Below are 20,630 nucleotides of genomic sequence, written 5' to 3' on the forward strand. Positions count from 1 at the left end.
GAGGAAACATTTGAAATCCATCAGGAATCCAGGTTGTTCTAGGCCTTCGCTTAGGGGTCCCGAGGGCGGATCTGCTAAGTGACGTCATGATATACGCCATTTGGTGTGTACGATGAGGATAAAACGATTTTGACCCGTTGAAACCTCGACCCTTGGATTGTGTTGGTATTCCCATGAAATCATCAGATTCTTGAACCTGTCCCTCCATACACCTGTCCTGATGTCCAGAAAGTCGTTGTTTCCATCGGAGGAGACTCGGTGCTCAATTTCCTGCAGGCACACCACGCCTCAACGATAGAGGGCGCTACATTGGCGAAGAGTGCTCTTTTAAAACAAATGTTTCAATATCGAGGTAATGTGATCTGGGGTCGGAATGCCTATATAATCATCATCGCGACACAAAATTTGTTCTCTTTTTCTTCCTCACGTTCACGCCTTTATTCCGTCCGCCAGCTGCCAACATACACGAAGCACAGCTCGGAGCTTTTTTTTCAAACTTTTATACGTTCGCTACACCTTTATATTAACTTTCACCAAATGGCCGAGTCCCCCAACTCCCAACCTACCGATAATACTCTCGACTCGCTTGCTCTTTACACCCGCTCGTTGCACAATTATACTCTCGCGCTTTGGACAGAATCGCGGAGAATTGCAGAAGAGAAGGCTCGCAGTGAGGGTTCTCCGACCGTTCAATCGTCATCTGTCCACTCGCCCACATCAAACGAGATAAAGGAGAAGATCGAGGTCCTTCAGTTGACGCCATCCACGTCTTCGGTTGATACAGACGTATTGGCGCCGACGAATCACCCGGACGCAGACAGGCAAGAGGATGCCACATTATCTGGCTAGATGCAAAGCTTGAATCTGTCTTTGCATTTTTTCTGGTTGGTTGAGTCGCATCTTTTTTACTGGTTCAACAAACTGACCGGCCGTAGCCCTTTTATTCTTTAGGCCATTTTTCGACAGACCTGATATCAAATACCAATGGTCTTTTTTCTGTGAATACTTCTGGATGTCCGACGCTTGGCTGCAACAATCAATACCTACAACGTCGACGTTGCCCACATTCAATCATTATTTATATGACGGATTTGTTCTTGTATTTTCTGCTTCATTACTGGGGACACCTCCCACCTTGCACGTCGCTGCCATCCATCTTCTCTACTATAATCTAGACACCCAATACCTCATTATCTCAGTTGTATATATATATTATGGTTTACATCCATCTATTTCACGCATTCCGTCAGCGATGCACATATTTCAACCATATTTGACTGCCCGGAACAAGCGGCAGTCAAAGCTAGCCCCCGAAGGAGGATCGTTGTCCTCCTTCGATGAGGCTCTTAGAGTGCTCACTCATGAATTCAACATGTAGGCGAAAGAAAATGGCCCTGGCCACTCGAAAGCATTCATTGGATAGCATCTGTTCGGTGTCCCTCGGTTATGAAATCCCGACTCTCAGTTCAATGCCGCCAAGACACTTTGTGAATGTTCAAGCTCACTGTGGGAAACACTGCGTCATCAATCAAGCAAATCAAAACCAATCCAGAAATGGACATCGATCAGAACTTGTTTACAGGCACCCGTGACAGGAAAGCTACGTAAATAGGAGCTTCAAATTTATTTCTCAGTTACCTCGAACGTTTTTCGATGCAACCTACCACTAACCGCGCTAGGGTATACCATACCCACAGACATTACCACGTTCAACCGACCGCTTATATGTACAAGCAGATACCCTGAGCTTTCTGCTTTTGTCATGCCGATGGTCTTCTCAGTACACCTTCTCTTTGACATGATGCTAGTGAAGTCCTCCTTGCTGAACATGTGGCGAGTGAAGCAGCTTTGTTGTCTATCCTGATTCGACTGCTTGTGAAGGTTCAGCAATGTTGAAGTAGCTCAATTTATTTATAGCTCGAGAAACCACACAAATTCCGCCGCCTTGTGTGAACCACAACAGCTAAACGCAGCTACCAACGAGAAGCACATGGTTTCGACGGCGGCTACAGGTTTAAAAGAGGCTTCTCTGTAATGTCCCCTGGAGAGTCTGCTCCTCTTGTCTCCATGATTTGGGCCCTCAGAGTTATCCAGGTGGTGGCTGGCACTTCCGCTGCTGTCACGGCGATACAACCGTCAACTTTCACCGTCCCAGGAGCATTTCCCACTTCGGTGTTTTCAAAATATTACAATCAACCTACTGCTACGTCGGCTCAGCCCCAACCAGTCATATCAGACCCTATTACTGTTGCGCTATCTTCTTTTCGTGCTTCTTTTTATGAGCTAATTCAATGTTTAGCATACGACGTATCCATTCGCTTTAACGGATCCCAACGATATTCCTGTAAATGATACAACAGATCCTCATCCGTTACCCCCAACAGCACCTTCAACCTTGATTTTGCACAGCGCATTTACGCAATTGGAATCACTTTCAACCAGTTCTATTTTTGGATCCAACGCGTGTGCCCGCTGCCAAGCTGCTCTGGAAATCGGAAAGTTCATTTCCCTCGCAACACCAGCCAACGGTCCAGAATTTTTTGTACATTTTTGTGAAATATTTAATATTACAAGTGCATGCGAAGTTACGTATGGTCAGTTCACAGGTGTTGGGTCAGTTCTCACTCAAGTTGTGGCAAATGCGGACGTTGGCGGTTATGATGGACAGGTACTATCTTGCTCTTTGTGATCTTATTCGGGGTGTCGTTAATCATTTTCCAAAGGCGCTATGCCAGAATTTTTTCAGCATGTGTCCTTCGCCGCCCACTGTAGAATTGAATTTGACCAACTGGTTTACAAAACCCAAACCCCATCCTCTCCCGCCTCCTAGAAAACCAAGTGGGAAGAGAATGAATGTTTTGCACATATCAGATCTTCATTTGGATCCTAGTGGGTACATTTTCGACATGATATACCGAATGGTAGTCTTATTAAACTTTGATAGGATATTCTACTGGGTCAGAAGCCAATTGTACATCTGGTTCATGCTGCCGTACGAACAAGCGTAACGCCAACAGTCCGAACTCAATACTACTGTCCGCTCCTAGATTTGGAGCATACCAATGGTATGCGCAAAAGCGCCTTGAACTTTATGCTATTTATTTATCAGTTATTGCAGTGATTCTCCTCTATCGCTTGCTATTGCTGCCCTTGATGCAATTCCTATATTGACTGGCACGGCCAATACCGGTTTTCCTATCACCCTTTACACGGGCGATCTAGTGTCTCATGATCCTGATAACCAACTTTCAAGGTAGGCATTTGTGCTATGTTTCTTATTACCTTTAGATTGATGGAGAAAAAGGGCATACGTCGAATACGCTGAGGTTAATTTGCATCTTTGTTCTACTAATGCCATCCTATTTATGCCATCTCCTCCGTAGACGGTAGTTTACGATCTTTTCAAACGGATGCTTGGAAACGGGCCAGTGTATGCGGCTGTTGGCAATCACGACAGTTTCAATCAGTAAGAGTGTCCTATTCGAAGAATTTCAGTCTCTTTATATATTAAATAGGGCACAAGATGCTCCGCACGCCATCGGGGGAGAATTGGCCCAACAATTCAGTTGGTAAGTAGTTTGTTTTCAGTAACAAGTTGTGTCGTAGTGATGTCAAGCCAGGAATTACGACCACCTCGCTAGTCTTTGGGAGCATGAACACTGGCTTCCAGAAGCTGCTGTGAATTTGGCCCGTACCCACTATGCCGGCTACATGGTAAAACGATCGGATGGATTGCGGATCATTAGCCTGAACACAAACTTATGTGTGTATACATCTGTTACTTTTTGTCAATATAGCGTTAACTATCCTTATTTTACTTAGGGTACAGGTACGAATTTCTCCTACAAATGATTCAGCTTGTGCAGAAGGCTCACTGAGATAAACAGAGCCAATTATTTCAACTATATTAATATGACGAATCCTGATACATCCGGGATGTTGCGGTTTCTAACGGACGAACTTCAAGATGCAGAGGATTCTGGAGATAGAGGTACGGTTGTGTTCGTCATTATAATCGTCATAGCTCACTGTTCTATCAATATCCGTATTGATACCATTTTTATCTGCAGTATGGATCATCGGGCATGTAATTAGTGGCTGGGATGGTACAAACCCACTCAGAAATCCAACCAATCTCTGTGCGTGTCTTTCCATATATGGATAGCGTGAAAATTAAAGCACACATCTCGCAGTTTACCAGATGTAAGTGGTTCACATTGTTACCCCAAAAATCGGAAGGAGAATTAAATTAAATCAACCCTTCTTCTGCCATTCTGTCTCACTAGAGTTGATCGATTCAGCCCTCATGTCATAGCCAGTAAGATCCAGTTTGATTCGGCAAAACATAAATTGAACACGTTGCAGATATTTTTTGGGGACAGTGCGTATGCCTTTCTTCTTGACGAAGAAGCTCAGACCAAAGCTTTGTCTAGCACTCATGAAGACCAGATGAGCGTGCGTATTACCTGCTTCGATTCGCCACTATGCTTTTGGGTTCTTACATGGTCAAATATAGATTTATTATGCCAATAATGGCACGACAATGTCAGTTGAGACTGCTCAAACCCTTGCTTGGGTAAGTGCCTATTAAATCACTCTTATACTGCATATTTTTACTTTATTCGAAGACCGGACCTTCAATAACACCAGGAACAAACATAAACTCTGGTTTCCGGCTTTACGAAGTTGATACTGCGGTTAGCTTAACAGTCTGTTTGATTGACTCTACTCTGTTCAGCTGAATACACAAATTCTAGACTTTTGAGATTCTGGACGCACATACGTTTGTTCTTTCCTTCTTCCATATATTTAACAGATACAATCCATCATAGCTTACACGATTGTCTATTTCGTCCTTTTTAGGTGGATCAGCGACGTCAATTCTTACCCCGCTCTTGATGCTCAAGTTGCTCTTGGGCCCACGTTTTCGTATGAGTATAACACCCGACAGACATATGGGGGCACAATTACTGAATGGGGACCAAACGATCCCCTGAATGCAACGTGGTGGCATCGGGTCACAGAAGGTGAAGTCTTAAATTTTTGTCCACTTTTTATATTGAAGCTGATTGACTCTCAAATGATAGCAATGGAAGCTGATTCTGGTCTGGTCACCGTGAGTTAATCGCTCCCCACCTCACATACTCGTCGGAGTAGTCAAAGCCGCCCGATGCTCATTTTTACAAACCTGTAGACCTTCAACACGTTCCAAGGCAAAAGCTCTCTGCTCACACCGCCCTGCAAAGACGACTGTATTACGGCCAAAATCTGCTACATTAGGAGTGGGTCAGTGCCCATCGCGATGCAGAATTGCCAGACAGGCTTCGGATCAGTGCAATAAAGGAATATTTTCCTATCAGTTACATTCTATTTTCTTATTACATACAATTAGGCGTTACGCAGTGCTCTTCTTCTACAAATTATGGTCGACATAGATTTAGAAGGCAACCCTCACTTCAGACGTTACGCAGTTGATTAAGAGAGGGCGGGAGTGTTCTCAGCAAAGTATTCATGCGAGTCGGCGTTCATGACGGCGCGAGCCGGGTTGCTCGTGGCGAGGCTCTTCGCAGCGGAGTGACCATAAGCATAGTCATCAGTGCCACCATTCCTTGTAAAGTGTGATGCTTCGTGAATGATGGTGCCAGCCTAAACAAGAGTTCTAAATATGTCTTTGGAATAATTTACAACGACGAACCTTGGAGTCAGTACCGGTGTTAGGAGCATTCCAGAAAGCACTGCAGAGATAGATCTTTCCGAAACTTGAAAGAGACGAGGATTAGTATTATGAAAGTGTATAGCAAATTTGGTTTAAACCTACGTTCCAGGGTAAACATAAGCGTATGCAGAGTCGGTGCAAGAGCAATCGTAAGTAAAGGTAGAGAAGTCGTTAGCGTTGATAAGGTTGAAGTGAGACAGGACGGTGCTTCGACGAGCAGATGTATAGGCTCCGAACCAGGTGGTATACCTAGGAGAGCCGGTGGTGAGAGAATTAAGATAACTGTTGTCGGTGATATAGGTGAGATCCCCTTCAAGCAAAAGAAAATTAAGTAGCAGCAAACCTGTACGAGTTGGATGCATAGGTCTCTGCAGAAGCAATGGCGGTGTTGAGAAGGCTCTGTCTCGAAGACGAACAGCTTATAAAGGTAGCACGCTTGGAAAGATGGGAGTTAATCTCGTCCCGGCGCGCAACGGCCAAGTTTCCAACCACCTTGGTGGTGATAACGGCTTCTTGTGTAGTAGCATGAACAACTCCAATTTCGTTATTGGGGTTCACAACGTAGAAGGTGCTGTCGGCCTCAAAATCGTAATCTCCAGCACCAGAGATGGTAAAGTTGTAACCCTCAGACACTGATACATAAACATCACGTTAAATAGAAAATCATGCTTGAAATGTTACAGAACGTACAATTGTGTGTTATGGATACCGATGCACCAGGCGTGAGGACGGTGAATGCACCTTGCTGCGCGGCGTACTCGGGGGAATATTTCACTTTGATACCAGTGAATGAGGGGCGGGTGCCCTTGCCATCAGTAATGGAAAACTTGTTGGCAGGGCGCTTGGAGAGGAGACTACGAGGATCATTTAAGATCTTAAGAGTCTCGGTGCCCGTGTTGGTAATGGTGGCGGTAATCTTCAAGTTCTCAACGCCAGTAACAGAGCTCGGACCTATCAAACGTTCAGTGTATTGTTATAAAAACGATTTCGATAAAAGCGCACCCTTCAGCTTCAGGGAAAGAGATGGAGAGGCTGAGACAGCGACAGCTGTAAGCACAAAGGCAGCCAAAACTGAACGGAGGTAAAAAGAGAACATTGGTATGAAGAGGGGCGTTGTTCAATATCGCCTTTGCAGTGTCTCTTGAATTTATAGACGACAGAAACCTCAACGTTAGAAGCTAAGCCTACTTGGCAGAATAAAGAACCATTCGATAATATGCGGTGCAGCAGGTTATTTTGCAGATAAAAAGGAAGAAAGTAGAGGATTGCGACAGCTGATGGCGTTATCAAGAGACGCTCACGAGGGCGGACAAAGAATACACCAGCAATACGCGCCAGTTTCTCGGTGAGCACCATAAGGACTTCTAACAGAGTAAATAGAGAGGAAGCCAAGAGAAATGTTAATCCATGTGAGGCTGCGAAAGGAGAGTCGCCATTTCGGAGTACGCCTCACGGTTGAAGTTGGTTTTCCAGAGCCATGTGCAGATGCAGTCTATGTTATTACACTTTGATGGGTAGTGGGTAGAACCGATCTCCATTATATCAGTATGGGAGCTTGATGATACTAAGGGCAAAAGAGGTGGGCGAATGAGTCCCTCGCAGAGTCTGGAGATTGTCAAGAAGACAGCTATTGAGAGCAAGAGCGCATTGAAGCAATTTGAAAGATGCGAGATTAGATAAGATTTGTTGTTTATAGTGTCACAAGTTAGAGTAGCTTGCTGACTCACTTGGTTCTGACCATGTACGACCACCGAAGCCTTCCTAAAGAAATATGGCTTGAAATATTTGAATGGGCTACCTATAATTCTAGCTTTCCCCAGGATCATCATGCTCCCTTCCGCGATGTTCCTCACCACGGCGATGACTCTGATCTACCAGTTAGGGCCAGTCTTTCTGGGGTGTGTCGTACATGGCAGATGTGGATGTGGACAACGCGATCTTTGTATAGGGACATTCAGATAAGGCCTGGTGCACATGCTCTCAAACGTGCTCTAGAAGTGCGCCAACCATCAGGTCGCAGCTACGGAGAATCGGTTCGTTGATACCTTCCGTTTGCTACTGTGTACGCATGTCCTCATTATCACGCGTAGGTCCAACGCGTGGTTCTTCCATATCAAAGCACTGTGCCGACATGCTTTCCTCTATCACTCGAAATTCTCGGATTATGTTCATATCTCCACACTCTTATTCGCCCCCAACGCTCGGTCTTTGATGGTCTCAATTTTGATAACGAGGTCATGGGAGTGTCTCTACCTTCACTGCAACATCTTGAATGGTGGCATAGCAACGAAGCTGAACGATCGGGTGGCATCAACTCGCTCGGTGCTGTGCTTCGTGGTGCGCCAAACATACACTATCTTTTTATTGGCGGCGTCGTCGGTACAACCACCACTTTGCAGGAAAGACAGAACATTATTCTACCGCATCTACGTATTCTACGCTTATACATCAGGAGTGGGCTGTTTCTTCGACAAATAATCACCCGCTGGTCCTTACCTTCTTTGACTCACCTCGTTTTGGATTCACCTCCAGTTAAAGATGGTCTTCAAGAAGTATGGGAGGTACTTGGTGACCGTCTCGAAACTGTAGAATTTGGAAAGCACGTTCGCTTTTGGATGAACGATTGTCTAACACCATGCTTAAAAGGCTGTCCTAATTTGAAGGAGCTGAACTACTACCTTTTTTTCACTGCCCCACCGGAGTCAACGTATGTTCATTCAAATCTTACAACGATCGGACTTCATCCACACGTGAACGCATTGCTTGACGATGGAAACTCTATATGGACCTTGATAGACCAACATTTTGAAATTCTTTGTGGTGTCAGCTTACCTGGGCTGCAAAGGGTTGTCCTTCACGGAGATTGGGGTATTCTTCGTCATCCTCGGTTTGCTGCTATTCAAGAAAATCTTAGGAATAGCGGTAGAGAATTGCAGCTGTCTGAGCAGACTCAAATGCGGTTGATTTAGGGGCAAAATCAGCTTAGATATGGAAGCCTAACAATAGCCTGGTAGAAATACTTAAACTGAATGATCTCTTGATTCCCTCAATGCGTGTCAGAAGTTGATGATAATTTTATGCTCTAGGGTGATTCAGCTTCCGTAAAAAATCGTCTGAGGTGAGCAGCTTCTTCTTCCATGTCTCTAAGAGAGCGGGGTGCCCTATCTTCGTCAGCGTCGACTTTAAGACGGGAAGATCCTGACACATCATTCATATCCGAGGCTAAATTCCCTTCCGTCTTTTCCAGCTCTGGGTAAATATCGTCGTTTCTCCCAGCAAATGGATCGGTGGATTTGCGAGGGAGGAGATGAAAGTGAACATGTGGAACTGATTGACCAGCCCCTACCCCATCCTATAAAAAAGGTAACAAGAGATAAGAGCTTTGAATGATTGATTCTGATAGAGGGCGAAGGACCTGGCAAGCAATGGTCAATGCATTCGCACCGTATACTTTCTGGATAACACTGCCAACGCGTTTGATAGAGCGCATCATGCATGCAAGTTCATCGTCTAACTTGGAAAGAGGGCATTAGGCGCAATTATGTATATCAAAATAGACCTTGAACACAACCGTTGAGGTCTGTTATGCGGGGGACATTTCTGTTAGGTATCACAAGTACATCTAGCTCAAAATATTGATAAGCCATGCTACAGTTTCGGACCGTAAGGCAATGAAATGAATACATACGGCCGGGGACTATAGGCTTGAGATTGACAATCGCATAAGACAACGAAGCACGGTAGAAAGCCTGAGTTGTGACTTCGAAGGTGGAGAATAGTAATTTGGAGGACATCGGAGCGCGTGCACGTTGTGTGGCATCTACATGCATAATTGACTTTATTTATTTGCAATCGTGCTGAGCTAATGGGCGAACTTGTACTCAACATCTCATTTCTAAACCCCATCCAACCCCGTCTTTCCCCAGCACCGTCTCGAAACGACCCGGACAAGCACATGTATTGTGATGTATTTTTACGGCCAGTACTGTCTTCATGTACACGGAATGGATTATTTAAGCGAAACAAGAGGACGGCTGGCCATTCGCGGTAGATGCATGCTTCCGTTTAGCCGCCTCCACTATTTTACAGATTTAGATCATTTATGTTATCTCAGACTCCAGAGTGAGTCGTCATTTACTTTACATAGTATGCACTGTGACTGATTTATCACATAACGACTAGACTCGGGCCCTCCAGAGCGAGGTCAATGTGCATTGTGCTGACTTGCTCATGTGGCTCGCTAGTATCAAGACCAGCCAATCAAGACAGAAGTTATTACCAACTATTCCCAATCATTTCCAACTATTCAGAGTTCTTCCCATGCCCTTTCACCCTTGCAAGTATATCGAGATGTTATTTGAACGAAAATATGCAACAAGCACCACATTTGGCTGATGCAGAAGGGATGCTGTCCCCGACACCAGGACGGTCTGCCACCATTGCCCATTGAATCACAAAGCTTAAGAATATACTATGTGGCTGCGCATAGGTATATAATAACTCAAATTTCTTCCCCAAACTTACGATTTGAACTTTTGACGAGCAAACTGCATTTTTCAACATCGATGTCCCCTACGCCAAAAGATTTCGCGGTTGCCATCATCGGTGGAGGGTTGTGTGGCCTCGCTTGGTGCATGATCACGTTCAGATAAAGCATATGATGGCTGGCTAAAGAGTATATTGGCATACAGCGCACACGGCCTTGCCAAAGCGGGTATTCGAGTTGATCTCTTCGAATCTACAGTGAGAGTGTATGCATCATGCGACTCTGTTTGAAAATGACTTTCCTGACAGGCTCAATTTCATCAAGTTGGGGCGGGTGTTGGTATAGGTATTGGTATCTGTATTCCAAACCAACGACCATATGATAAGCCATACTCGCAGGGCCAAATGCTATTCGTGCCCTTGACAAGCTTGGGTTACTTGACGTTTTACTTAAAGCTGTTGACGAGCCAGAACCGAATCAACGTCTTTTCTTTTTTCTGGAGGGCGCTGGAAACCATGAGAAGGTTTTTGACGTAAGTAATTCTATTTTGGTGTATCGGCTTAGAGGAGACTAAGGATACCAGTATCGAGAATCCTATGGAAATCATGGCCATCAGGGTCTCGCGGTATATCGGTACGTTAATTTCCGGTCTGTAGGTGTAACTCCATTGAAAACTCATCATATCTTAAGGCCATTTTATTTAGATGCAGTCATGCCATTATTAAATCCCAACACTATCCACTTCAATAAGCGTTGCATTGCCGTCGAAGAAATTGAATCTGGTCGCCTTTTGTTGCGGTTTTCCGACGGCACTTTTCACGAGACCGATCTCGTTATTGGCGCTGACGGCATCAAGAGCACCATTCGAACTGCCGTTCTTCCTCCAAATACTCGTCACCTTGCTTTTTCTGGCTCGTATGCCTATCGTGCATTGATACCAATGGATATTTTAATGGCAGAAGGGATTAAGGCAGACATAAAGCATCGACCTTATTGCTGGGTTGGAAAGAATAAGGTCAATTTACGCCTTTATCCGGTTCTGATCTGGCAATGACGCATTTGTAGCATATCATCACCTTGCCTATCAAAAATAATACTGTGGTATGTTTGCACTGCTTTCCTTGCTGATATATGCTGGGTTATACTCACAATCTACTCAACCATTTGAAATACAGTTGAACATTGTCGCTCTCTACAATATCAGTGGCGGTGATATGATCCCCGAACTTCCTCAGCCATGGGTTGAGTCAGCATCCGAACAGGAGGTCATTGATCGATTCTCTGATTGGGGGAGAGACTCTAGGGCTATTTTGAAGCATATGAAGCAACCTACCAAATGGTCAATTCACACAACCTACCCACCTCTAAAGAATTATGTCAAGGGTAAAATTGTTTTGATCGGTGACGCAGTCAGTATTTGTATATCCAATATTCTATCCTTATTGATGTGGTGTATATCTAGGCTCACGCTATGGTGCCGCACTTGGGTGCTGGAGCCGGACAAGGTTTTGAAGACACCTATGCTTTATGCCGGCTTCTCGCTCACCCTACTGTCCACAAGGCCAATCTTGAGGTTAGTTTTCATATCAATGCGGCAGTCCTTTGCATATTTACGGTTAACATAGGATGCCCTGAAAATCTACAATGAGATTAGGCCTCCCCGCGCTAGTATGGTTTTAGAAAGAAGTATCAGGATGGGAAGGATATATGAAAACTACGGTCCAGGTCTTTACGACATCCCTGAAATGGTTCAGAAACTTACCGGAATGTGGGAACCTGTTTGGAATTTTGACCTTGAAACGCAGATCTCACGCGCTCTGCAATACTTTGATAAATTGAAGCAGAAGTTGTGAAGTTATGCGAAGATAGGGGTGGCAAATCATGATATGTATATGAAATTGTAATGCACGTCGCAGCTTGTAGATTGTCCTTGGATTGACAGGTAAACCCTCACAGTGTGGTGGCTCATGAGCATAGTGGCACCCGATTTATTTAACGTAGAAATAGGTATAGGCAATTATTTAAATCCATACATATTGAAATCTTGATCATGCGCTACATTGCACCAAACATGCAATTGCGATAATAAGTTTTCTGATTATAGGCGCTTGCCATTTCGGACAAGCGCTCGAAAATTTATTTATAGACGCGAAAGTGATAACATCACAGCGACCTTTTGACTACTCTGCACATGAGAATGAAGGTGCGAGATATGTATATCAATATTTCAGGGCGCACAAAAATCTACATTTCAGCAAAGTAGTAAAGTTTGTATACAACACCAAAATTCGAGGCAAATCAATGAAAAAATAGTTTTACCACGCAGACTCTGAAATTAAAGAGTGGCTAAAGGGACAGTCCCAGAAGCAAAAATTGTGACGTCACCGCTTAGTTTTAGTATCCCTTCTGCCTTCATATATGTCAAATTCAGATCCCCACTTCGATGGCTAACCATCTTTGCTTTGAACTGCTCGCCTGGTTTGATTGGCAATTTCGAAGACCAGTATGGCGCCAGCACACCATGCGCCGAGCCACAAACATGGTCCTCATATGGCTCGGGTAACATTGAGGGAGAGAACATGCGGGAGACAAACAGTTGATCCGAGGTCGGCGATTTAGTTGTGAAAACATTGACGCTAAAACCAGTGGATATCTGTACGTATCGTTAGCCTTTCTTCAAGATGGGTAGTCAGCGTTAAGGGGGGCGTACTAATTCTTTTGCGTTTACAGAGGATCCGGCTAAGTCTTCATTTTCATGCAATTTCACTAGGACATCTGGCAGGACCATGTCGCGATTAGACATACATAAAGGCATGCATATTTGGAACTTACATTGGCCGTAGACCTCACCACCGTTAACGATATCATCTATTTTAACTTCCCTTCCAAAGGATTTGTAGACTGCTTCCTTGATTCTTTCCTTGTGCTCGTCTGAAACGATGCCAGGAATGGTAGCAGGTATTTCTATCGCCACGGATCCGTCATCGTGTTTGAAAGCCGATAAAATTTGCCCGTGCCCGTTTTCAAAGCGGATAGTATCTATACCACAAGCTACGGCTTCAGGTAAAGAGAACACCAGCTTGCTAGCGACAAGCAGCCCATGGCCACAAATTGGCACGGGCTTGCCATTTGGGGCAAAGAACCTCACAGAACGTAGCAAAGTTTTCTTTCTATCTGATGGAAGGGAGGAGGGCGATACCACGGAAAGCATTGGTTGGTTAAAGTTTTTGGCATATTCTCCCAAAGTTTCAATAGATATAGACTCCAGTGTGTCCAAGAAGAGTACGGCCGCTGGGTTGCCCTTGAACGGAGACGTGGTAAACGCTGTTCCGAGATAAAATTGGGCGGTTTTCGATAACATAGCAGAGGATGTTTGAGTATTTGTAGCAGATTTTTTGAAATTGAGCAAGGAGGGAAGTCATAAACGAATAATAATTAGTTAGTCACTTATATATATATATAAACGACCGACTCGAGTCATAACTGTGATGATAGATATATTCCATCGGATATCTCGGCCGTTGGGAGTTTGCACAATATGGGAGGGAGTCACCTCCCACCATCGTACCTTTTTTTGTCGCTGCCGGCAGAGCTGCACTAGACAATCAGTTCCAGGAATATATTGGGTTTAGCAACTATTGAGTCTTATCTGGCCAAGGATTTTAAACTTGAACGATTTTCATTTTGCCTTTTGTCAGCAAGAAATTGCGCCTGAACCCGACGCCCTTGTATCCACACATAGTCGTACTTAATAGCCAGTTCCCTGTAAACCATAACTTCCCGTTTGGGATAACCACCCATACGAACGGAAAACCATTTTTCCTGTATCATGAATATATGTGGTCAACAAACACTGACGTCAAGAATGAACGGTGATTGCACTCCATCCAATTCTTCTTTGACCACGAACGAGGGAGGTTCAAGCGAGATTAGCCGAAATATGGGACGTCTGGAATTTGGAAATGCCTGAAATTGGTACATTGCTAAGTTTACAACCAAGTATAAATTGGAGATTTTATAATAGAAATTACCGTGGAAAAAAGCAAACTTTCAGTGGCTTATTGCCAGTCACAATCAAGGAGCTGGATTCGCCTTCGGCCAAGGCGTCGTTTCCATTCTTTCATTTCTCCCTGAACTCCAGCCTCCTGTGCCACGTTCGAAATACCCTTTGGCAGCCAACGTATGTCCCTTGTATGTAGTACTGCTAGGTTGGGAAGTAAAGGGAGAAGTCGTTCAAGAACTCGCCAGAACTCGGCCGTTGGGCGAGGAATGGAGAGAATCTTGAGGCCATGTTTATCGGAAAGAGTTAACGGAGGAAGAGGAATTTCCAATGAAAGGTGATTAAGATCAGGTGCACATGCCAGTAAGTTTGTTGGTGAGGGGCGCAGCCGCGTCGGCCACGACTTAGGCGTAAATAGCAGTAGAGAAGTCAAGCGGGACCCATGAATGTCAATGAAATGTGAAGCCAAAGACGCTGGATACGGAATATCCTCGTAGGGAGTCAAAGTTAGTTTCCGTAAACGAGGAAGAGGTGAATGAAGTAGAGCGAGCATGAGAGGCGAGGAGTGCATTGATAAAATTGATAACACCTGCAGTTTAGGGAGAGAAAGAGGCACAAAGTTTGTCATAGAGGGTAATTCTACTCCTTGGAATGGAATCTCAAGTTCGGTAGGGTCCAGTCCCTGACCGATGACAATCAATATTTCCAGGTTGGGGGTGAGTCTGAGAAGCTGCACGAAGGGGTCTAGGTCCGGTTCGGCGTTCTGTGGGGGGATATAACTAAGACCAGAGATGGACCGAAGATTGATCGAGCCTTCTCGTCGCGCCAACGACAACAATGCTCCGCTACTCAAAACGAAAGCAGGGTTGATAGAGAGTGTTGAGAGGAATGGGATCAAGGGAAATAGGCGTGTGAGGATCCTATCAAGAAGAACAGCTTGGGCTTGACCCTCAAAAGTTAGTTCCGAAAGATCTAAGCTTTGGACCCATCGTCCAGGTGTTGAGTAAGGGATGCGTCGTATAGAGTCCCATTTGCGGTCCGCAATATGGAGTTGGTTGGAAAACAATTCAATGCTTTTGATATTAGAAAGGTTGATAGACGCGTAAAGTAGAGGGAGAATTAGTGCCTGTGTGACATCCAGTTGAATAGAATACACTCGTGTGGAGAAAGTATCACTCACACTAAAGCTTTTGGAAATCGTCAAGGTAGACCAAGCCCATGGTTTTGTTCCGCTCCTCCCCGAATACCCAGCGAAGGCAAACTCAAATATCTCTGACCATATCTCAGATGGCAGAGGTTTCACTGGTTTTGGCTGGGGTAGTAAGGGAAGGAGGAGAAGGGCCCCCGAAAAGCTGGCATATGGTCTTGGTCGGAGAAGAATCGCAGTTCCGGTTGGGCTCATGGAGGCTCTGAAGCAAAATGTTAATGAGTATAGACCACGTATCGTGTTGAAGACGTGGATTTTATAGATATAACATGATAGATGAGATTAGAACATAATGGTAGCAGTTGCGGGATATCCTTGGGATATTTCTATTTCTTGAGGAACCGTTCCCCACATTCCGTAATTGCCCCGCGTGGGAACCAAACAAGATCTTGAGGGCCTGCATCCTCCCTTACTTCAAGGTAAGATTTAGTACTTAGTCATAAAATAAAACATAGTTTTTCATCAGATTGGCATTCCTCAGTCAAATGTCAACAGGGATTGGAGCATAGGTTACTTCCCGTCTCTATACCCCTTGAATAATAAAAAGCAGCCTTTGATATTAACCTAGGTCGATTTATGTCTAGCTAGCGAAGCAAACAGCATGAAAACTAGATCTAGAGGCATTCACGGGTCGTCCACTGGCCCAAGTGGAAGTCTGAAATGGAAAACAGTCAAAAATATCCACCAAAATGTGTTGTGTGGTGGTGGTGGTTCATAATATATCAGACCTATACCATAAACAAATTACTTCGGGTCTAAAATATCTCCCATTTCCTCCACAAATTTATCGTAGTCACTCTTTGCAGACTTCATAGGTGTCGTAGGTTTCGGAGGAGCAGGTCCAAATTGGTTCTTGAGAGCATTTACAAGATCGGGCCGAGCAGGTGAAGTCTCAGCATCTCCTGAGTCTTCGACCAATGGTGCTGACGAGTTAATCACAGGTGCAGCATTGACTTTAGAACTAGAACCAGCTGGCGCTTTCTTACGCTTTACAGCCGTAGGAACAAACGCAGTCGCTTCCTTCTTAAAGTCACGAAGTTGAGGTGCAGAAAAAACTGTTGCAGCCGCCAACTCTGCAGCCGCCGTCGGTCTGGGAGGTAATGAAGGGTTAGGCGGCAGGGTTGGAGTAGCCTTTGGATTGGGATTAGCGGGCAGAGAAGGATGGGGAGGAGCAAGTTGGCTGGCTCTATGGGCTTGGAAAGTTTGATGAGGAACAGACGATAAGGGATCTTGCATTGCAGATGCACTTTGATTTCGAGGTAAAAATTTAGGAGGAGGGGGAGGAAACGCATTTGGAGGAAAAGGAGGAATCGAAGTCTGCAGAAATTGAGAGAAACCAGGAGGCGGTGGTGGAAGGGGGATACTGCCACTCCATCCAGGAGGTCCAGGAGGTGGTGGTGGGTACGAATTAGGTAGTGCAGCCGTATTAAATCCCGGAGGAAAAGGGGGAGGAGGGGGAGGGAATGGCATAGGTCCACCCACAATTTGGAATCCGGGAGGAGGTGGGGGCGGGGGAGGTAATGTACTTCCCGGACCAGTATTTGAAGGCAAGCCAGAAGGCGGAGGCGGAGGTAATCCTACGGGAAGGGGATGAGATAACGGAGGCAACATGTTTTCATCTTCGTCTAAAAGCCCATTGTCTTCAAAGCAAGTCAAATATTTAAGGTGGTTGTAGATACCTTCATTTACTTCTCGACCCGGTAGGGGTCCATCCGGCATCGGGATATCGTCGTCACTATGAACTTCTTCTGTACCAGGCGGAAGACCCTGAGGCAATGGAACATCGTCATCGTCATCGTCCTCATCCTCATCTGAACCACTGATAAATAGTGAATTTAACCATCATCGCGGGGGACATACCTTCCTCGGCTTCGCTGTCCACCTCACCAGGTAGTAACGCTAAGTAACAGATCAATACATGAAAAAACGAACCAAACGCATCATATATACACACCTCTTTCTAGGTATGGCATTCCAGGAGGAGCAACTCCAAATGGATTCATGATTGGGTCATAGTAGATACTGCGTTCTGGGTGACGAGGAAGGCCATTTTTGTTGAATAGATTGCGTTTCTTCTTGGTAGGCAGTTCAGGCTCAGGCTCTCCTTCTTTACGTCGTCGATACACCAGTCGCCTTTGCTCGGGATGTTCTGCAACATATTCGGCTTTCTTTTTGTTGATTTTTTCGAGTTCTGCCTTTAATTCCGCGAGTTTGACAGGGTCTGCGCGACTCTCTTCGAATTCCTTGATAGTATTCTCAAGATCTGGACAAGGAATCAAACCTCGTGGTAGAGGCAGTTGAAGAAGGGGCTACCTGTAGTATCTTTCTTCACTAGTGCAAAATCACGAGCTTTAGAACGCTCGGCCTTGTTCTACTGCAAGATTGCCATTAGAACAAAACAACAGTTCTGGGGGATAAACTGTGCCTTTTTGAGTTCTTTTTTGCGCAAGGCTTTGCCTAAGGAAGAAAATTCATATGTGTATGCTCAGAATGTCATATGGAAAACTTACGGTGAGCATCTGCTGGGTTAAGACTTTTCTTAGCCATTGTTATAGGGAAGAAACGACAGCGGATCGAATGGATTGCTAGGCCCGGGACCGGGCACGTGGATACGCTTGAGTCATGACATAGAGGAGCGACTTCACACAGGGCCTCTAGTTACCCTTTCCAGTGAAGGTCATCCTTCCTACTGGCAGGGAGTCTTATCAGCCCATCGACACACTTTCCAATGACTAGCACTCCTCGATCTGTCCAGGTACCTACCCCCAAACGTCTCTCCAAGATGCCCTCCAATCAGGCTGTGAATTTGAATCATCTCCTCAACTTCACCTTGCCTCCGAGGCAGACCCGGCCCTTGAGTAACCTGCCCAGGAGGAGCAGGAAGACAGGTACATCGCAAGGTGTCTGGAACAAAGAACGTGAGTTGAGATATTTTCAGTTTTGTGGTCATCTCTCCGACCTCCAAGGTTACCATGCAGGGTTTGTGAATGCTCAGTATCGCTTCGTCATGAATCCTACGGGTGATTACACTGTGCATTTCGCTGATCCGGATATGTAAATACACATTTGCATAAGTCTGCTACTTCGAAGTGTGTTGATAAGTTATATGTTCTAGCTTTTTCCAATGGCAGGACATTCTTCAGGTTATCATACCTCGTTCGTCCGCATTAGCAACCGCTGCCGCATCGGAGGAGCTCTCTGGACAGGGTGAAGGCTATACTACATGCCCAATTTGTCTTTCTCCCCCAACTGCACCTCGCATGACAAAATGTGGTCATGTCAGTCGTAAACATTTTATAACAAGGACATAACTGTTAATCTATCTAACAGGTCTTTTGCTTCCCTTGTATTCTGCATTATCTAAGCACATCGACGAACAAATGGGCTCGTTGCCCTATATGCTTTGATTCTGTCAATGAGAGGCAACTTAAGAGCGTCAAATGGTACGATGGACCTGTGCAGTCGGATGAAGATGTTGATAGCATGCACGCCGAGGGATCATCGTCGTCATCCACCGTCAATTTAGGATTTGATAGCACGACGCCTCGTGCTGGATCTTTCTTGCGAATGAGACTCGTCCAGCGTCCGCAAATCACTACGCTTGCGCTACCCCGGTCGCCCACATGGCCTTCGGACCTCCTTCCTCCTCATCAGGCTCCCTTCCACTTTCTCCACGATGTTTTCAGTTTTGCAAAGTTTATGTTAGCGACACCTGCGTATCTCATTGCCAGTTTAGCAAAAGACCTCGATGAACTTGCAGACGAGCGTCGCATTTTATCATCAATGAACGACACTCTCGGAGTCATGTTCATTGATGGTGCAGACCATAAAGTCCGAGAACAGATTGCCAAAGCTGCTGCGCTAGAAACACCCGCTCTCAAGGAAAAAATTGAAAAGGCCCAACACGCTCAACAGGAGATCGACGAAAGAGTGGCTTTTCACACCCAGAGAAAGAAAGCCGAGGAAGAGGCATACTCATCTGCATCTACACTTGTATCTGAGATTCCCCGCGAGTTCCTTGAATCTCGATCAAACATAGCCAACGCCCCTAACCCTCCAGTGCGACCGGCGGTGGAAAATAACATTCCTCCCCAAAGTCGCAACCAGCCGCGCCAGCGACGAAATCTCAATCCACCTCCTCCATCAACATCAACTTATTATTATTACCAAGCTGCCTCCGGCCTTCCCCTGTTTTTGCACCCTCTCGACATAAGAATCTTGTTATCTCATTTCAACAGTTACTCCGCCTTTCCAGACACAATCACAGTTCGGGTTGAATCTGCAAACGAAGGTTCTGTTGATGACGATCTGCGAAAACGGTGCAAATATCTGGGTCATATGCCAGAGGGTGCAGATGTGGTGTTCGTTGAAGCCGATCTGGAGGGAGTTGTCGGTGCTGAGGGCCTCAAGAACTTTGAAGGCCCTCTAAAAATGCGTACGTCACGTAGGAAGGAGAAAGGCCGTAAAGAAGATCGCGCTCGTCAGCGAGCAGAAGAAAAGGAGAGGGAGAATGCACATCTACCATGGCTGTCGTCGGCTGGGTACAGTACAAGCGCTCCCGTTTTAATTGCAGACCTTCCTAGAGAAGACCTTTCTGCGTTAGGAGAACTATCTCCAGCGGGCTCTTTGCAGACAGACACACTGCCTCCAGCTCCAGTTGTTACAGCACCGGGTGCTTGGGGCGCTAGGAGTTTTGCTTCTGCGTTGCACTCTTCGTCTCCTGCGAATCGTTCCTCTGCCGGATCGCAAAGAACGAGACAAAGTGTCGAAGATGAATGGGATATTGACGTTGCCTGGCACGAGCTTGAGCAACGAAGCGGCAACAGCGGCGGGCGCAGAAAGCGTGCAAACAAACTAGTAGTGCTGGGCAGCGGTGGCGGTGGGGCCCGCCGACGGTGAAGGAACAAGTTTTCAAACACCTTTTTTCTGTCCTGTACTCTCTCAACCACCTTGTTTGTTGACGTTATTGCTTTCTTTTCCTTTCGTTACAGTCCGTCCCTTTCCAGACACAATTTAAGTGTAGATATATACAATCGACATTCCACACCCGAAACGTTACATTTCCTTGGCGCTCTTCATTGGTTTTCAATTATACATCATCATCATCATACATACAAACATCCATATCTTTCTTTTATCAGTGTAGCAACAGTACAACAAAGCATGAGTATACTAGTAATATATTTATATATTTCCAGGTCGCTGCTGAAGTACAAAGGGG

The 20,630-nt window shown here is 45.4% G+C and overlaps 10 protein-coding genes across 10 annotated transcripts; 6 read left to right on the forward strand and 4 right to left on the reverse strand.

The window, feature by feature from the left end:
• Positions 1-537: 537 nt before the first annotated feature.
• JR316_0000437 (uncharacterized protein) lies at positions 538-849 on the forward strand (the record flags this gene model as incomplete). Its single annotated transcript, XM_047886252.1, has 1 exon — positions 538-849. One exon carries the CDS (start codon positions 538-540, stop codon positions 847-849), a length of 312 nt encoding a protein of 103 aa, XP_047753998.1.
• Positions 850-2,034: 1,185 nt separating this feature from the next.
• On the forward strand, positions 2,035-3,257 carry JR316_0000438 (Sphingomyelin phosphodiesterase B; the record flags this gene model as incomplete). The annotated part of the gene is made up of 5 exons (XM_047886253.1): positions 2,035-2,247; positions 2,300-2,668; positions 2,724-2,889; positions 2,945-3,065; positions 3,119-3,257. The coding sequence occupies 5 exons, from the start codon at positions 2,035-2,037 to the stop codon at positions 3,255-3,257; spliced, it is 1,008 nt and encodes a 335-aa protein (XP_047753999.1).
• Positions 3,258-3,410: 153 nt separating this feature from the next.
• JR316_0000439 (Sphingomyelin phosphodiesterase 2) lies at positions 3,411-5,125 on the forward strand (the record flags this gene model as incomplete). The annotated part of the gene is made up of 13 exons (XM_047886254.1): positions 3,411-3,466; positions 3,516-3,569; positions 3,621-3,763; positions 3,823-3,829; positions 3,867-3,991; positions 4,071-4,139; positions 4,194-4,203; positions 4,287-4,455; positions 4,517-4,576; positions 4,629-4,697; positions 4,758-4,783; positions 4,864-5,027; positions 5,088-5,125. The coding sequence occupies 13 exons, from the start codon at positions 3,411-3,413 to the stop codon at positions 5,123-5,125; spliced, it is 990 nt and encodes a 329-aa protein (XP_047754000.1).
• Positions 5,126-5,475: 350 nt separating this feature from the next.
• JR316_0000440 (Peptidyl-Lys metalloendopeptidase) lies at positions 5,476-6,812 on the reverse strand (the record flags this gene model as incomplete). Its single annotated transcript, XM_047886255.1, has 6 exons — positions 5,476-5,646; positions 5,696-5,759; positions 5,819-5,998; positions 6,060-6,348; positions 6,407-6,667; positions 6,719-6,812. 6 exons carry the CDS (start codon positions 6,810-6,812, stop codon positions 5,476-5,478), a joined length of 1,059 nt encoding a protein of 352 aa, XP_047754001.1.
• Positions 6,813-7,455: 643 nt separating this feature from the next.
• On the forward strand, positions 7,456-8,685 carry JR316_0000441 (uncharacterized protein; the record flags this gene model as incomplete). The annotated part of the gene is made up of 3 exons (XM_047886256.1): positions 7,456-7,614; positions 7,675-7,749; positions 7,807-8,685. 3 exons carry the CDS (start codon positions 7,456-7,458, stop codon positions 8,683-8,685), a joined length of 1,113 nt encoding a protein of 370 aa, XP_047754002.1.
• A 113-nt stretch (positions 8,686-8,798) lies between these two features.
• Positions 8,799-9,510, reverse strand: JR316_0000442 (Bis(5'-nucleosyl)-tetraphosphatase [asymmetrical]; the record flags this gene model as incomplete). Its single annotated transcript, XM_047886257.1, has 4 exons — positions 8,799-9,068; positions 9,132-9,226; positions 9,288-9,338; positions 9,405-9,510. 4 exons carry the CDS (start codon positions 9,508-9,510, stop codon positions 8,799-8,801), a joined length of 522 nt encoding a protein of 173 aa, XP_047754003.1.
• A 1,297-nt stretch (positions 9,511-10,807) lies between these two features.
• Positions 10,808-12,055, forward strand: JR316_0000443 (Salicylate hydroxylase; the record flags this gene model as incomplete). The annotated part of the gene is made up of 6 exons (XM_047886258.1): positions 10,808-10,835; positions 10,907-11,217; positions 11,268-11,303; positions 11,378-11,611; positions 11,665-11,775; positions 11,828-12,055. 6 exons carry the CDS (start codon positions 10,808-10,810, stop codon positions 12,053-12,055), a joined length of 948 nt encoding a protein of 315 aa, XP_047754004.1.
• A 482-nt stretch (positions 12,056-12,537) lies between these two features.
• On the reverse strand, positions 12,538-13,563 carry JR316_0000444 (Phenazine biosynthesis-like domain-containing protein; the record flags this gene model as incomplete). Its single annotated transcript, XM_047886259.1, has 3 exons — positions 12,538-12,855; positions 12,913-12,977; positions 13,035-13,563. The coding sequence occupies 3 exons, from the start codon at positions 13,561-13,563 to the stop codon at positions 12,538-12,540; spliced, it is 912 nt and encodes a 303-aa protein (XP_047754005.1).
• A 697-nt stretch (positions 13,564-14,260) lies between these two features.
• JR316_0000445 (Protein EARLY FLOWERING 5) lies at positions 14,261-17,956 on the reverse strand (the record flags this gene model as incomplete). Its single annotated transcript, XM_047886260.1, has 11 exons — positions 14,261-15,328; positions 15,383-15,611; positions 15,752-15,841; positions 16,038-16,064; positions 16,158-17,034; positions 17,089-17,220; positions 17,270-17,308; positions 17,364-17,672; positions 17,723-17,780; positions 17,835-17,866; positions 17,920-17,956. 11 exons carry the CDS (start codon positions 17,954-17,956, stop codon positions 14,261-14,263), a joined length of 2,898 nt encoding a protein of 965 aa, XP_047754006.1.
• A 181-nt stretch (positions 17,957-18,137) lies between these two features.
• Positions 18,138-20,308, forward strand: JR316_0000446 (putative RING finger protein P8B7.23; the record flags this gene model as incomplete). The annotated part of the gene is made up of 4 exons (XM_047886261.1): positions 18,138-18,327; positions 18,388-18,463; positions 18,525-18,687; positions 18,740-20,308. 4 exons carry the CDS (start codon positions 18,138-18,140, stop codon positions 20,306-20,308), a joined length of 1,998 nt encoding a protein of 665 aa, XP_047754007.1.
• Positions 20,309-20,630: the final 322 nt, after the last annotated feature.

This window comes from Psilocybe cubensis, chromosome 1 (assembly GCF_017499595.1).
Source record: "Psilocybe cubensis strain MGC-MH-2018 chromosome 1, whole genome shotgun sequence".
Lineage (NCBI taxonomy): Eukaryota > Fungi > Basidiomycota > Agaricomycetes > Agaricales > Agrocybaceae > Psilocybe > Psilocybe cubensis.